The sequence below is a fragment of the Rhinoderma darwinii genome, chromosome 4 (genome assembly GCF_050947455.1).
Source record: "Rhinoderma darwinii isolate aRhiDar2 chromosome 4, aRhiDar2.hap1, whole genome shotgun sequence".
Taxonomy (NCBI): Eukaryota; Metazoa; Chordata; class Amphibia; order Anura; family Rhinodermatidae; genus Rhinoderma; species Rhinoderma darwinii.
In genome coordinates this window covers 231,454,566-231,472,297 of record NC_134690.1, presented here as the reverse complement: position 1 = coordinate 231,472,297, position 17,732 = coordinate 231,454,566, and the positions used below count along the sequence as shown (strand labels likewise).

General features: G+C 40.6%; 1 protein-coding gene across 3 annotated transcripts in view; it reads left to right on the top strand.

Moving 5' to 3' along the window:
• Positions 1 to 7,676, top strand: part of DDO (D-aspartate oxidase) — a 75,106-nt gene extending 67,430 nt beyond the window's left edge. The window contains exons 4-5 of one of the 3 annotated variants that reach the window (XM_075864225.1): positions 5,349 to 5,525; positions 6,911 to 7,675. In XM_075864225.1, coding sequence (XP_075720340.1) covers positions 5,349 to 5,525; positions 6,911 to 7,478 — 745 coding nt within the window. In that variant the 3' untranslated portion in view covers positions 7,479 to 7,675. Of the gene's footprint in view, positions 1 to 5,348; positions 5,526 to 6,910 lie in introns of all 3 variants that reach the window. The other 2 variants (XM_075864227.1, XM_075864226.1) reach the window with 2 other exon arrangements.
• The last annotated feature ends 10,056 nt before the right edge of the window (positions 7,677 to 17,732 follow it).

The window sequence follows — 17,732 nt, the reverse complement described above, 5'->3', positions numbered from 1 at the left end:
CTATATTTTTGTGCTTGAAGAAAGTAATGAAATGCGGACGGACAGAGTAGTCAATTAGGTCCTTGACCCAAAATATGTCCTGTGATGCCCATCTATAAAAAATGAAGTGCACTTTTACCTCCCTAAAAGGCTGGATTACGACAGAATGGGAGATATAAGGAGACTTGACTAGAGAGATTGAGGCAACATCTAGCAGTGATCCACATTTACAAGATGAAAGGAGGAGAGTGTTTAACCCATTCCGGCTTTGGCCACTTTTGACTTTCCTGACAGAGCCTCATTTTTCAAATCTGACGTTTCAATTTATGTGGTAATAACTTCGGAATGCTTTTACCTATCCAAGCGTTTCTGAGATTGTTTTCTCGTGACACATTGGACTTTATATTACTGTTAAAAATTTCTTGGTACATTTAGAATTTAATTGTGAAAAATACCAAAATTTTGTGAAAAATAGCAAAAAATTTGCATTTTTCAAAATTTACATGTACCTACTAGTAAGATAGGCAGTTATACCACACAAAATTGTTGCAATTAACATCCCCATAGGTCTACTTTAGGGCACAGCCAGATGTGGCGGAATTGCTGTGGAATTCTGCTGCAGACAGTCCGCAGTGGAATTCTCCAGCGGACGTTTTTTACAGTTGTTTCAATACATTTTTAGGCAAGATAGTTCAGACGTGGCGGAAAACTCTGCTGCGGACCATAGGCTGCTGTGCGGAAATTTCCCTCCGCAGCATGCACAGTCTGTTGCGGAGAAGAAGCATATTTTCACTGCAGATTTCAGCCTTTGCAATGCAAAAACTGAAGTCTGTGGCAAGTCCGCTGTCCTTTCTGCAACGTCTGAATTACTTGTCAAAAATGCAAATGTTGGTGCAGATTCGTTACGTAATTGCCCCAAATCTGCACCAACATTTGCAGCAGAAAAACTCTGCAACGTCTGGCGGTGCCCTTAGATTGGCATCGTTTTTTAAACATTCTTTTATTTTTCTAGGACGTTATAAGGCTTAGAACTTTAGCAGCAATTTCTCACATTTTCATGAAAATTTCAAAAGGTTATTTTTTCAGGGACCAGTTCAGTTGTGAAGTGGCTTTTTAGGGCCTTATATATTAGAAACCCACAATAAATCACCCCATTTTAAAAACTTCACCCCTCAAAGTATTCTAAACAGCATTTAGAAAGTGTCTTAACCCTTTAGACGTTTCACAGGAATTAAAGCAAAGTAGAGGTGAAATTTACAAATTAAATGTTTTTTTGCAGAAATTCAATTTTAATCCATTTTTTTTGTAACACAGAAAGTTTTACCAGAGTAACGCAAGTCAATATTTATTGCCCAGGTTCTGCAGTTTTAGGAAATATCCCACATGTGGCCCTTGTGTGCTTATGGACTGAAGCACAGGCCTCAGAAGCAAAGGAGTACCTAGTGGATTTTGGGCCTCCTTTTTATTAGAATATTCTAGTCCTTCTCAATGAATTAGACTATCATCAAAAAGTTAATTTATTTCAGTAATTGAATTCAAAAAGTGATACTCATATATTATATAGATCCATTACACACAGAGTGACCTATTTCCTGCATTTTTTTTTCTTTTAATGTTGATGGTTGTGGCTAACAGTTAATGAAAACCCAAAATTTAGTCTCTCAGAAAATTTTAATATTGTGTAAAAGTTCAAGATTGTAGACTCATGATATCACACTCTAAACAGCTAATCAACACAAAACACCTGCAAAGGTTTCCTAAGCCTTTAAAAAGGACTGGTCTGTTGCTCAGTGGTCCAAAGTCCTGTTTTCAGATTAAAGTCAATTTTGCATTTCATTGGGAAATCAAGGTCCCAGAGTCTGGAGGAAGAGTGGAGAGGCACTCAATTCAAGTTGCTTGCGGTCCAGTGTGAAGTTTCCACAGTCAGTGATGGTTTGGGGAGCCATGTTATCTGCTGGTGTTGGTCCACTGTGTTATATCAAGTCCAGAGTCAATGCAGCCATCTACCAGAAAATTTTAGAGCACTTCATGATTTCCTCTGCTTACAAGCTTTATGGAGATTCTGATTTCATTTTCCAGCAGGACTTGGCACCTGCCCAAAATGACAAAAGTACCAATACCTGGTTTAATAACCACAGTATCACTGTGGTTGATTGGCCAGCAAACTCGCCTGACCTAAACCCCATAGAGAATCTATTGGGTATTGTCAAGAGGAAGATGAGAGACACCAGACCCAACAATGCAGACAAGCTGAAGGCCATTATTAAAGCAACCAGGGAAATCCCCCAAAAGTGAACCCATTTGGGAAACTGCACCCCTCAAGTAAATTATCTAGGGGTATAGTGAGCATTTTAACCCAAAAGGTTTATTGCAGAAATTATTGGAAGTAGGCCGTGAAAATGAAAATCAACGTTCTTTCGAAGAAAATGTAGGTTTAGCAATTTTTTTCTCGTTTCCACAAGGACTAAAGGAGTAAAAGCTGCACAACATTTGGAAACACAGCAGGGCTTAGAAGTAAAAGAGCGCCATTTGGCTTTTGGAGCTCAAATTTAGCAGGAATGGTTTGCGGAGGCCATGACGCATTTGCAAGGCCCCTGAGGGGACAAAACAGTGGAAACCCTCCACAAGTGGCCACATTTTGGAAACTACACCCCTTGAGGAATTCATCTAGGGGTGTAGTGAGCATTTTGACCCTACAAGTGTTTCATAGATTTTATTAGAATTGGGCAGTGAAAATAAAAATAAGATGTAGCTTTAGCTCAAAATTTTTCATTTTCTCAACAAATAAAGGAAAAAAAGAACCCCAACATTTGCAAAGCAACATCTCTGGAGTATGGAAATACCCCATATGTGGTCATAAACTGCTGTTTGGGCACATGGCAAGGATCAGAAGAGAAAAAACGCCATTTGGCTTTTAGAGCACAGATTTTGCTGGATTGGTTTCTTGACACCATGTCGCTTTTGCAAGGCCCCTAAGGTACAAACTACCCAAAAGTGACTCAATTTGGGAAACGACACCACTTGAGGAATTAATCTGGGGGTGTAGTGAGCATTTTGACCCCACAGATGTTTCATAGATTTTATTTGAATTGGGCAATAAGATGTAGCTTTAGCTCAAAAATTTTCTCAAACAAAAAGGAGAAAAAACACCCCAACATTTGTAAAGCTATTTCTCCCGAGTACGGCAATATCCCATATGGGGTCATAAACTGCTGTTAGGACACATGGCAAGGCTCAGAAGGGAAGGAGCGCCATTTCGCTTTTGGAGTGCAGATTTTGCTGGATTGGTTTCTGGTTGCTATGTAGCATTTGCAAAGCCCCTGTGGTACCAAAACCGTGAAAACCCCCAGAAGTGACCCCATTTTGGAAACTACACCCCTCAAGGTATTGACCTAGGGGTGGAGTGAGCATGTTAACCGCCAGGTGTTTTGCATAAATTAGTGTGCACACGATGTTGCAGAGCGAAAATTAGATTTTTTTCCATAGATATGCCAATATGTGGTGCCCAGCTTGTGCCACCATAACAAGATAGCTCTCGAATTATTATGCTGTGTTTCCCGGTTTTAGAATTACTCTACAATCGGCACTAATCTTTTGCCTGGACATTCGACAGGGCTCAGGAGTGAAAGAGTACCATGCAAATTGAAGCCTAATTTGGCAACTTACAAAGTATTGGTTCACAATTGCAGGGCTCTGATGTGAAATAATAAAAGAATCCCTTGAGAAGTGACCCCATTTTGGAAAATACACCCCTCAAGGCATTTATTAAAGGGTGTAGTGAGCATTTTCACCCCACAGATCTTTTCCATGAATGATGGCTCTGCGGATGGTGCAAAGTAAAAATTAAAATTTTTCCCCAGATATGACATTTCAGTGTCAAACATGTCATGCCCAGCTTATGCCACTGGAGACACACACACCCAAAATTGTTAAAAGGGTTCTCCCGGGTATGTTATGCCATATATGTGGAAGTAAACTGCTGTTTGGGCAGGGTGCAGGGCTCAGAAGGGAGGGAGCACCATTTGGCTTTTGAAGCTTAGATTTTGCTTTGTAGTAGTTTTGTTTGGAGCTTTACTGGTATTTCAGTTTATAATGTGGGGGCACATGTAAGCTGGGTAGAGTACATCAGGGGCATAGTCAGGTGGTATAATAATGGGGTAAAAAAACCAATACAATAATCCATAGATATTTGTTACGCTGTGAAGCAATCCTTTATGCACATGATAGTGGTTTTGGTACACACTCTGAACCTTTGCAGTTTGGGGAATTTTGCTGGGAAGTGTTGTCCTGGTATAAATGCGGGCACCCTCGCTTCCAGCAGATATGTTTGGGTCCTCCCCTTCTTGGTTCCCTAATTTTAGGGCCTTAATAAATTGCCTCTTGAAACAGAAGGAATGTTCCCCTAGGGCCTGCACAACTGCATCATTTTTATTTCCTGAGTTTTTGGAGCCTTAACTAATTTTATTTTTTCATAAACGTAGTGGAATGAGGGCTGTTTTTTTTGCGGGACGAGCTGTAGCTATTATTAGCACCATTTTGGGGTACATGCAATATTTTGATCACTTTTTATCCTATTATTTGGGAGGCAAGATGACCAAAAAAACAGTAATTCTGGCATCGTTTTTTTATACAGCGTTCACCATACATTATAAATTACATGTTAACTTTATTCTGCAGGTCAGTACGATTCCGGGGATATATATATATATATATATATATATATATATATATATATATATATATATATATATAAAAGTCCAAATACAATGTCAACCGCACAGCCTTGTAAATCGTAGGTGGGTGCCGACCTGCCCAGGTCAGGGCTAACAGACCTGCTGTAGTAGAATCCAAAAATCAGGCAGCACTCCAAGGTATAAGCAAGGTAGAAAAAGGTGCTTTATTGGTCCATATACACACGACGTTTCAGCTCAACACAGGAGCCTTTCTCAAGCCTTTCTTGAGAAAGGCTCCTGTGTTGAGCTGAAACGTCGTGTGTATATGGACCAATAAAGCACCTTTTTCTACCTTGCTTATACCTTGGAGTGCTGCCTGATTTTTGGATTCTATTTATATATATATATATATATATATATATATATATATATATATATATATATATATATATATACATATCTATACCGTAAAATATAAAAATAATTTGACTACAGTACAGTGTAGAAATATAGTGCTCTCTATGCTAATGCCATGATTCTCCTTCTAAAGATTTGGCATTTATAAGCCTACTGACTATATTTTTATATTTATAGAATAGGCTGTAGTCTTGAGTTATCTGCTTGATAACTATTGTTAATCGTTAGTTTATTAATTTACATTGTCTTTGGTTTAACATGTTCTTTTATTTTTATTAGATGGCAGATATTCAAGTCCGCCCCTAAAGAAACCTACCCATTTTGGTGGCAAGTTGTCCTAGGCTTCCGCATAATGAATGAGGCAGAGCTGTCAAAATTCCCATCTCACACCTTTGGTCAGGCTTTCACAACATTAAAATGCCAGGCTTCACAATATTTACCATGGATGGAGAAAAGGTGTGTGTGTGTGTGTGTGTGTGTGTGTATGTGTGTGTATGTGTGTGTGTGTGTGTGTGTGTGTGTGTGTGTGTGTGTGTGTGTGTGTGTGTGTGTGTGTGTATATATATATATATACACATATATAACTTTTTTTATCTATTTCAGGGAAGTACATATGTTACCCAAACTTGGTTATATGCCCTTATGTGTTAATTGGGAAACAGTAAATCTAAAAAATATATATAACTGTTCTGACAGTTATTAATGGCTTCTGCCAAAGTCACAAAATAATGATGTTTGCCTTGTGCATGCCTTTCTTTATCCAATCCCTGATTTAGCAACAAAGAACACAGACCACAAATACATATCGCTGCAACACAGCCATGTGAAAGGAGCCCTGTACAGCGGCACATGGAGTCCCTATGGTTCCATATTGCAGATCTATAGGCACTCCTTATGCCGCTGTCTGGTTCTTCTGTACAGTACTGTAATATGAAGTTTTTGTCCCCTAGAAGTTTCCCCTCAGATATGGCATCTAATGGGGAATGCCACAATCTTTCTTCTGTCGGATTCGTTATGAATTCAACAAACAAAAAAATCTCTGTATGCCTCTGTATATAACTGGAAGCATACAGAGGTACAGTAGGGCACATTAGACTACTATGGGTGCTGTATTAAGGTAGTGAAATACTTAGGGCCCTCTTACACCGTCTGATATGGGCCGTGAAAACGAGCACTGATCAACGAGACAGCTTGTTGATCAGCGCTTGTTTGCTCACTTCAAAAGGAGCAATGATCAGTAATGTATGCAGACGAGCGTTCTTTTCTACGATCGCTGATTCCAATAAATTTCTATCATATCGGCAGCAAATCTCCCTGTATACACAGGGAGATGTGCTGCTGACAACGATAATATTTCTTGCTGCATAAACGATACGATCAGCCGATGAACGAGCGTTTGCCCAATCGTTGGCCCGTGTAAAAAGACACTTAGAAGTTGTACCCGTGTGCTTGAGGCTTTAATCTACTTATTTCTCTACATTTTAACATGTGTTCAGGATGATTTTGTCTGTCAGCAATTACCTTTATTTTGTCACTATTTATTGAAATTGGAATAAAATTGGATCGAATTTTTTTATTCTGGTCGAAAAAAAATTGATAGGGTAAATTACAGATGAAAAACTCACACTTAACTGCACAGCAAATGTAGATAAGATATACTTTAGGTTTAGGGACCTATTAAAATTTAGGCAAAGACTGTCTTTATAATGTGTTGCGAAAGGCAGCAGTGACACATAGTGGCTTCAGGATATCCTAAAATCTAGTTTTTAAAATGTACATATTTAGTGATATTGAATATTTCATCATTTCTACTCTTTCTGTTTCTCTGTTTCTGATTAAAGATTTAAAAATAATGGAGGATATTTGGAAAGCAGGAAAGTAAGCAATGTTTGGGATCTACACGGTACATATGATGTGGTTGTGAACTGCTCAGGTCTAGGCTCACGGGATTTGTTTGGTGACCATTCTATATATCCTGTCAAAGGACAAGTGCTGGAGGTCAAGGCTCCCTGGATCAAACATTTAATTAGAGATGGTGACGGGAACACTTACATTTACCCTGGAATATCTGGTGTTACTCTTGGAGGAACAAGGCAGACGGGTGACTGGAACTGCTTTCCAAATACCCAGGCCAGTAAAGGCATTCTAGATCGTTGTTGTCACCTGGAACCTTCCCTGCATGGGGTGTCAGTAATTCAAGAGAAGGCAGGCCTAAGACCAACTCGCTCAGCCTTAAGGATCGAAAAAGACGTACTTATTAAAAATGGACAACAGCTTCCAGTTATTCATAACTATGGTCATGGTGGAGGTGGGTTCTCTATTCACTGGGGAACTGCCAAAACAGCCACTAAACTTCTACAAGAGTTAATAACTTCAATGCCTAATGTTTATGCAAAGTCAAAATTATAATTTTAAATAAACATCTGGTAAATTTCACTTACAAAATGTCATATTATGTTTCCAATTCAAATTGTCTATAATTTTTGCATTTTGATTTTGTGTAGAATTGCCGTCATGCTCTGATTACAAAGCGTTTGCATGTATTGATAAAGTGTTCTCGGGCTTTAGTTATTTATAATATTTGTAATGAAAATGTTATAATTTTTTTTATGCATAGTTGCAAACAAAACAAGTAAATAGGTTTCCCTCTGTTTCTCTTTTTGTTTTGTTTTTTGTTCATATTCTCCCATCCAAGTGTGTAGCGTGTGTTTTTTGTTTTTTTTAACCCCTTTACAACAGAGGACAGATATATCCGTCCTATGCTCGTGCTAGTTCCCGCATAAGGACGGATACATCCGTCCTCTGATCGCATGGTTACTGCCACTGTACCCACGTGATCAGCGGCAGGAGCACGGCTGTTATACACAGCCTGGCACCTGCTGCAACTGCAGGAATCAAAGCGCTCTTTGATTCCGGCAGTTTAAGCCATTAGATGCCACTGTCAATAGCAACAGCGGCATCTAATGTGTTTTACAGAGTCAGGGAGCTCCCTCTGTGACCCCATCGGCGCCCCCGCAAAGAAATCACGAAGCGCCGTTGGGTTTCCATGGCAGCCGGGGCCTAACAAAGGCCCACAGGTCTGCCTTCAGCAACTGTCTATTAGGGCATGCCAGTGGCATGGCCTAATAGATTGCCTGTCAGTTTTACACCGACAGGCAATAATGCTTTGGTATACTAAGTATTCCAAAGCATTATATTTGTGATCTAAAGATCGCAAAGTGAAGTCCCCCAGTGAGACAAAAAAAGAAAAAGTAAAAAAGGTAAATAAAGTTTATGTAAAAAAAAATAGATTACTGTAAAAATAAAATAAAGCCACGTTTTTCCCCAAAAAAGTGGTTTTATTTAGTAAAAGTGTCAAAACAAATAACACATACATGGTAGCGCTACAATCGTACTCGAATCAAATAATAAAATGAGCACATTAACTAAACTGCGTGATGAACGGCGTAAAAAAACGCAAAGAACAACGACAAAATTATTTTATTCCTCCCATTCCCCCCATAAAAAATAAAATAAAAGTTAATCTATAAGTCCCATGTACCCCAAAATAGTACCAATGAAAACTACACCTTGCCCCACAAAAATCAAGGCCACATACGGCCACACCGACGGAAAAATAAAAATGTTACGGCTCTTGGAATGCGGCGATGCAAAAACAAATTATTTTTTTCTAAGGGCGGGTTCACACATGGCGGAATTGCACTTAAATTCCGCTGCGGACACTCCGCAGCGTTAATCCGCAGCGGAGCCGTTTCTACATTGACTTTCACTTTAATTTAGCAGTGTTCGTTTACACGATGCGTACAATTCCGCTGCGGAGCATAGGCTGCGGAGCGGAATTTGGTGTCCGCAGCATGCTCTGTCTGTTGCGGAGCAGTGGCGGACTCATGGCGGAATTTCTCCATTGACTTCAATGGAGATTCAAAGTTCCGCAATGAAGTCCGCAGCTGTCATGCACATGTCATGTGTGCTGCGGATCCGTCTTGCTTTTTTTACTTGACATTTCTTCATTCTGGCTGGACCTATGTATTTCTAGGTCTACAGCCAGACTGAGGAAGTCAATGGGGCTCCCGTAATGACGGGAGCGTTGCTAGGAGACGTCAGTAAATAGTCACTGTCCAGGGTGCTGAAAGAGTTAAGCGATCGGCAGTAACTGTTTCTGCACCCGGGACAGTGACTACCGATCTCAATATACATGTATCTGTAAAAAAAAATGAAGTTCGTACTTACCGAGAACTCCCTGTTTCTGTCTCCAGTCCGGCCTCCCAGGATGACGTTTCAGTGTAAGTGACGGCTGCAGCCAATCACAGGCCAAGCACAGGCTGCAGCGGTCACATGGACTGGCGCGTCATCCAGGGAGGTCGGGCTGGATGCCGAAGGAGGGACGCGTCATAAAGACAACGGGCGGTAAGTATGAATTTCTTTTACTTTCACTAGGGAAAGTGCTGTCCCTTCTCTCTATCCTGCACTGATAGAGAGAAGGGAAGCACTTTTCCCGCAGTCCGCAGCAGCTAGTCCGCATCAATTTTCTGCACATTTTGTGCAGATCCGCAGCCGTAATCCGCAACCCGGATTAGGTGCGGCATTGATGCGGACAGTTGCGGAGGAATTCCGCCATGTGTGGTCATGCCCTAAAAGGGTTTTCTATTGTGCAAACGTAGGAAAACATAAAACCTTTAGACATTTAGTATCCCCATAATCGTGCCGACCCATCGAATACAATTATTATGTTATTTACGCTGCATAGTAAACGGCGTAAATTTATAACGTGAAAGTCGTTGCTGGAATAGCTGCTTATTTTCAATTCTCTCCTAAAATAAAGTTAATAAAAGTTAATCAATATATTATAAGCATCTAAAAATGGTGCAATTGAAAAATAAAACTCGTTCCGCAAAAAACAAGCCCTTATACGGCTATGTTGACGGAATAAAAAAAGAGTTACGACTCTTGGAATGTGACCGCAAGAAAACAAAAAATAATCCTTGGTCATTGGTGCGCAAAATGTCCTGGTCATTAAGGGGTTAATTGATTAATTAAGAAGTAATAAACAACAACAATAAAGGTGCAAATGTTTTACAGTACTATGCTAATAGTCAGTAGGTTATTCCTTAGACATAGCTAATAAATTGACTATTTGGTGGACCCAATCTGAGCATCCTGTAACCGTTTGTGTTGCATTTCAACAATACAATAATTCTGGTACAAACCAATCTGTAATATAAACTGTAGATCAATAAAGGAATTTGTAACTATGATTTTTTATATTGCTTCGCTGTTTCCCAGTGCATCAGAAAAAATCATCTGAGCTTGTCCATTATTAGTCTGATCTTTTTAGTATTCAGATGAGCACTGTCTTGTAGCACTGTGTAGTTATGGCTCCCAAACACGGACCTGCACGACCTCCGTGTACTGCTATACAGGCTTCAGTAGACTTGACATGTAAGAAATGCTTCTAGAGGAAAAAAACTCAGTATATATGTTGTCTCATGGAGCATTGCTACAATTTGTATGGAACCTGACAGAAAAAACCTCTGTTTGCCTCCTTATATAATCGGTATAAAATCTCCATAAAGGAGAGGTCCCATGGACCTCTCTAGCAGCCCTATTACGGCTCCGTACAAAATAACACCAATAGCGTGCAGCCATATATGGTGTAAAAATATGGCACAAAATCCGCAACAGAGCACACAGTCCATGCATTTGACTGGAAGTGTATACACAATCAAACCCGTATTTGTGAATGGGGTAAAAACCTGCCAATACATGCTTGGAAAAAGTGCAATACTGCTTTTAACCACCAGGTTGTGCATAACTCTGTTTTTTACAGTAGGATAAACATACTATTCATACAGAAATCTAGATGTTTACAGAGGTAGACCGTAGATTCCAAGTTTTTTTTTCTGAAATATTAAAATAATTACTACCTATCTACCTGTCTACATTTCCACACACACCGTTAAAGGAGCATTCCCAACTGAAACATTTATGGCATATCCATAGGCTATGGCATAAATGTCTGATAGATGCGGGTCCCAGCTCTGGAACCCATAATTATATCAAGAACAGGGGTCAACAACCAACCCCCTAGGAGGCAGCCGCTGAGCACTTCCAGGCTGAGGATGAATGGAGAGGTGGATGCGCATATGCACAGCTCTCTCTCTATTCGTCACTATGGGAGTTACGGAAATAGACAAGCAAGCGGGCTCGGCTGTTTCCGTAACTCACATAACATAATATGAGGAATAATTTTGTTATATAAACCTTATGTTTATTTTGCATCATTTTCAAGTAAATTGCTTGAATGCATGCAACGTTGTAAGCAATTAATATTAAGATTCTGGTTACCTACATATACATGAAAATACAATTTCTCCTCTAGAATATACTACACATACTAATTTAAAAATACACAATATATTTTCTATTTAGTAAGAAAGTCAATGTTTTTTGCATATGAAAATATAAATAAAAATATGTGCCAGGTTGTAGTTTTGGCAACCAGAATAAAAACATCCATTGTTTAGGCTCTGTTCACACTACGCTTGAGCTTTACACTTGTCTATGGACTACAATTACTTAAACTTATGCCAATGAAGTGTCCTTTTGGCATATACATCAATCAACCATAAGGGTATGTTCACACGGCGGGGGTCCGTAACGGCTGAAATTACGGGGATGTTTCAGCCTGAAAACATCCCCGTAATTTCAGCCGTACCGGCATGTGCAGGCGCTTGAACGCCGCGTCAATTACGGCCGTAATTAGCGCTGCTATTCATTGGAGTCAATGAATAGCGGCTCCAATTACGGCCAAAGAAGTGACAGGTCACTTCTTTGACGCGGGCGTCTAGTTACGCGCCGTCATTTGACAGCGGCGCGTAAATATACGCCTCGTGTGAACAGACAAACGTCTGCCCATTGCTTTCAATGGGCAGATGTTTGTCAGCGCTATTGAGGCGCTATTTTCAGACGTAATTCGGGGCCAAAACGCCCGAATTACGTCCGTAAATAGGCCGTGTGAACATACCCTAACTTTAAAACATTGTGTCACAGACACCGGCCTGCATGGAGAGATACCTCCTCCGGAGCGCACAGAAACCATCCTCTGAGGACGCAGAGCCAGCCACTGAAAAGGGAGTTAAAAAGGCGGTGATTCCCGCCACTTCTCCCCCCGCTGTACTCGCAGGAGGAGGATTTGCAACAGCCACATTCCCCATCTGTATATTGTGCAGAACTTGTGCCTACCCCTGCACCTGTTGATTATGTGGCCCTGGCACATGAGGTAGCTAAAAGGATAGCTCCAGACCTCCAAAAAGCGCTAGAAACAACGATTCAAACTTCCCTTAACAGCATGCAGGGATTAATGGTACCACGGAACGTGGGCACTTTTTCAAGTCTGGGCCCCACCCCCTGAACTCTGAAGACAGAACTTTGAAGACGCTGTACCGTATATATTTGCAGATTTCTGTTTAGGCGGGCACAGATCTAGCACAGTTTTGAATTTGCTGTAAAAGCAGAATGAGCCATACAGAAGAGAAAAAGCAGAATATTTTGAGACGCTAAAGCGGTCAGGGGCTTTATAACTTTTTTATTTTTACGTCAATGGAGTGGTGTGTGAAGGATTATTTTTTGCGGAAGGAGTTGTAGTTTTTATTGGCACCATTTAAAGTACCATATAATGGGTGAATTGGAAAAAAAACTGAGATTCCTCCACGTTTTTTTGGGTTTAGTTTTTACTGTATATATTTACCTTCTCTTAAGGTAAAAGTAGTAGATAGCGCCCTGTAGATAGCGCCAGTTACAATGCCCACTGTAGATAATGTCCCTTGTAGAAAGAACCAGTCACAATGCCCCCTTTAGATAATGTCCCCTGTAGATAGCGCCAGTTACAATGCCCACTTTAGATAATGCTAGATAGCTATTGTCCCCAACGCTGCCGAGAAAAAAACAAAACATTCTCACCTGTCCCCGTTCCCGCAGGACTGGTCAGAGACCAGACAGCGTCATCCATTGTAACGGTGCAGTCGGTGTGATGACATCATCGCTCCGACTGTGTCATTAGTAAGGGAGAAAGGGAACGGATAGTTCCTTTTCTCGCCAGTGCTAATGTAAGCAATTATACCCGAATCCTAAAGATTCGGATACAATCGGTCACGCTTCACTCCGGTTCTCTGAACCGGCTGTAATTTTAACAGCCGTACGAGAGAACCGGGGCGAACTGGGCCCCCTTCCAGACTCGGGCCCCGGGCACATGCCCAGATTGCCCTTATTATAATCCGCCCCTGACAGCCTGCATGCGGACCTGGCGCAAATAACCTCCAGAATAGGTGAACTAGAACAACGTATAACGTTGTTAGAGGATGAAAATGAACGCTTGCAATCTAAGCTCAAAGCGGTTCTACCTACTACTCAGTGGCGGATTAAGTGTACCATGGGCTGTTGACACAACTTAGGCCTCCTTCTCCCTCACACGAAATTAAACCCCCCCCCCCCCAACCCGCTGACACTGTACCCGAAATGCCACTGACCTCACGGATACAGGTTTTAGCTCTAGATACTGCTGCTCTGTATTCAGGCTATAAAGCAGCTGAATCTCAAAAAGTAAAAATAATTTTTAATAAAAAGTATTTGGAGAGTTGCACCAAACACACTGATGCACTGTTTTATTCAATAAAAAAATAATAATAATAAAAAAAAATTATAACACCTCCCTTTAACCGGTTAAGGACTAGGCTGTTTTACAGCTAAATGACCAGAGCAAATTTCACAATTTTGCTATGCGCTTCTTTAGATGACTATAACTCTGCAGGTGAATAAAGTTCATCTTTGAATTTTACACTCTTTTTAAAGGATAGATAGGGCTTTGTTTTAGTGGCATTTGTCAGTATGTATCATTTTTATTTTTTTCTCTAAAGTGGGCAAAATTGGAAAAAAAAATCAAGAATTTAGCAATTGCTTCAGTTTATGCTAGCATTTTTCACACACAGTATGGACCACGGACAAAATTCATCTCCTTTCACATTCTTCCACTTCTCCCGTGCATGGGGATACCAAATATGTGTGCTTTATTCGCTGTGCGGGCATGTGCCAGGGCTTGGCATAAGAGGAGGCTTTTCGGCCTTTTCGGTCCAGGAATTTTGCATTTGATTTTATAGCAGCATACTGTTTTCTGGGGGGTGTTAATGCTGCTGAAACATTAGAAACACCCCATTCACACAAGTAGACCCCACAAGGTTTCCTTCAAGGGGTTTATCAATTTTGATGCGGAAATACTGTAGGTGCGTTTTTATGCTGCATATTTTGGTTTGTTTTTCTCTAAAACTAGACAGATACAATTCGCAGGCGGAAATGCAAGATAAATTGACATGTTGCGGAATTTAAAATACGCACCACAGGTAAATTTATGTGTCAATTTTTTATTTACTTTGCTGGTACTGTATTACGCTGCGGATTTAGCGCATGAAAATCTGCGTGGAATATCCGCACGTAATACGCAACGTGTGCATTCAGCCTTACGGGCAATAATAAACTGCAGTGTATTATAAAAGCGGTCAAATAAGTCCCCTAGTGGGACTAAAATTAAACGTTAAAAAAAGTTTAATAAAGTCTATAAGTAAAGTTTATAATAAATAAAAATCCCAAGTAAAAAAAAAAGAAAACCTCACTTTTTCCCATAACAAAATGCTTTATTATGAAAAGACAAAAAAAAGTAAAATAGTTAGGGTATGTTCACACGGAATGTGTTTTCAACCGGAACACCTCCAAACATCTGCCCATTGATTTCAATGGGAAAAACGGCGTTCTGTTCAGACGCAGCGTTTTTTTGCGGTCGTTTTTCAAAACGGCCGCGTATAAAAATGGCCGCGAAAAAGAATTGCAGGCCACTTCTTGTGAAGTTTTTGGAGCCGTTTGTCATTGACTCTATAGAAAAACAGCTCCAAAAACGGCTGTTTTCTTGAAAACAGCTCCATATTTTCAGACATTTTTGATTTTGTGTGTGCACATACACTTACACATAATTCATATTGCCACGTCCGTAATGACCCCAACTATAAAACTATTGCATTATTTAACCCGCACATCGAACGCAGTAAAAAATAAAATAAAAAACAATCGAGAATTGCTGTTTTCTATTCACCCTGCCTTAAAAAATGTTTGAGAAAAAGCGATCAAAAAGTCATATGTACTCAAAAATAGTACTGATACGCAAAAAATAAGCCCATATACAGCTGTCAGCAGAAAAAAATCAAAGTTCTGACTCTTAGAATATGGCAACAAAAAAAACTAATAATTTTGAAAAAAGTGTTTTTTTCTTTTTTTTTTCAAATATATTTTTATTCAAAGCCAGAACAGTTACAAGTATGCAATGTGTGTCACACATACAATAATACGTACATCAAATAGCAATGTGTTCCAGCTTCAAAATTATTTTCCATTTTCCTTGTCATCATTAAGTTACAAAGTAATTGATAATACAAAACAAAGCCAACAATTCCCTTCCCTCCCCCCAACTTCTCCCCCATCTCGGTGAACATTTTCTTAACTAGCCACCAGAATGCCTAGCGTGCCCTGGATACTCTGTGAACTATACCATGATGTGTGTCGAAATGTGCGCATGAACACCCCTATCTCTGCTGTGGGATAATGCTGCTCGATGAATGTACGCCAAGTTTTAAAAATTGTTCTGTAGACCTTTCTTTGTGTCTTTCTAGGTCCGTTTTATCATATCCCAATAAAGTCTTGAGAGTGGTCACGACCTCCGCAATTTCCGGTACCGATGCCTGTAACCAGTGGCGCAAGATGCACTTCTTGATAGCCAATAATGCCATATGTACTCCTTTCCGGGCCACTATAGGTGGTCCCTCCCCCCCTGGATCCAAAGGGATATAGTGAAACAACACTGCCTGTGGGTTTGCGTGCACCTCTTCCCCCCAGGTGTCTTTAATAAATTGTAGAGCCCGATCCCAAAACGTGCGAATTTGTGGGCACAACCACATCCCATGAAGTAAATTAGCTTTGTGTAAGTCGCATTTAGGACAACTACGCAGATAGTGTGCTGGAGCGTCCCTATATGATAAATTAAAGGCGTATGTCGCTCTGTGCATAAGCCGGAAGTGCATCTCACGCCACTGTTCATTTACCATGACCTTCCTCACCCTCTCCCATCCATCTCGAATTTTGCTGGCGATTTCTGGATCCTCCAGCTCCACCTCCCACGTTCTAAAGCAAGAAGTACTAAAGGAATCAAGATGAGCATTCCGAAGTTTACCATATAAACTTGCAAGACTTCTCCCCTTACCACTCTGCGGCACCAACCCATCAAATGCTCCCCGTATCTACACTCCATCAATATTGCAGACTTTGGTTTTACATAACCCTGTTACTTGAGCATATTGCAAATACTGGTTTCCCCTCAAATTATATTTGCTAGAGACCTCCTGCCACGTAAGCCATCTCCCCTCCTCAACATTCATGAGTTGGCCCAGAACATTGATCCCTTCATCTCTCCACTGCGAAAACAATTTATTCTGACTCCCCTGTGGGAACATGGGGTTATCCCACAACGGCCAGAATTTAGAAAGACCATACGGAAGACCAAAAAGCTTCCGCACCGCCTTCCAAGCACCGATTGTGTCTTTCAGCAACAGACTTGACTTAACATTATTAGGCAGTTGAGCATACGGCAGATGTAGCAGGGCCTGCAGCGGAACCGATCCCGCCAAATCCTGCTCCAGCTGAACATTGGAGTACATATTAGTGTTATGTATCCAATCCCCTATATGCCTGCAGATGGCCGCTAAATTGTAATATCGTATAAGTGGCAGCTGAATGCCTCCATCCACTTTGGGTAGAGCCAATTTTTTATATGCAATCCTAGGTCTCTTCTTTTGCCACAAGAATTGTAAAAATGCTGTCTGTAATTTCTGGTTATCTAGATGCTTGATCAATATGGGTATGGTTTGCATTGGATATAGCAGACGAGCAAAGCTTATCATTTTTAAAAGAGCAGCTCTCCCAAACAACGACAATGGCAATGACTCCCATCGATTTAGTTCCTTATGAATTTTTTCAAACAAGGGTGAATAATTTAGCTTATAGAGGGAAGAGGGAAATTTGCCTATTTTAATCCCCAGGTATGTGATATAAGATCTGGCTATTTCCACCGTACCCTGCAAGGGTGGTCTTGCCCCTGATTCCTTCAAGTAAAGTAATTGACTCTTTTGCGCATTGACTTTATAGCCTGAGAATGACCCAAAGTATTTTAGCTTCTCCAGCACTCCCCCCAAATGATCCCCAGGCGATCTCAGAAACAACAGAAGATCGTCAGCAAAGCATGTTAGTTTGATCTCCTGACTGCCAACCATAATCCCTTCAAAATCCCTAGAGGACAAAAGATGTCTCGCTAGCGGTTCCAAGGCCAAGTCGAACAGCAACGGAGACAGGGGGCATCCCTGCCTTGTTCCCTTCTGTAAATGTATCGGTGCTGACAGAAAACCTGCAGTGAACACCCTAGCTAGAGGTTCTGAATATAATGCTTCCAGGTAATTCCTAAACAATCCTTGTACCCCAAATCTATCTAGAACTAACCTCAGCCAATCCCAGTGGACATTATCGAAGGCCTTTTCGGCATCTAGCGTTAAAAGTGCTGGCGAATCATGTCCCTCC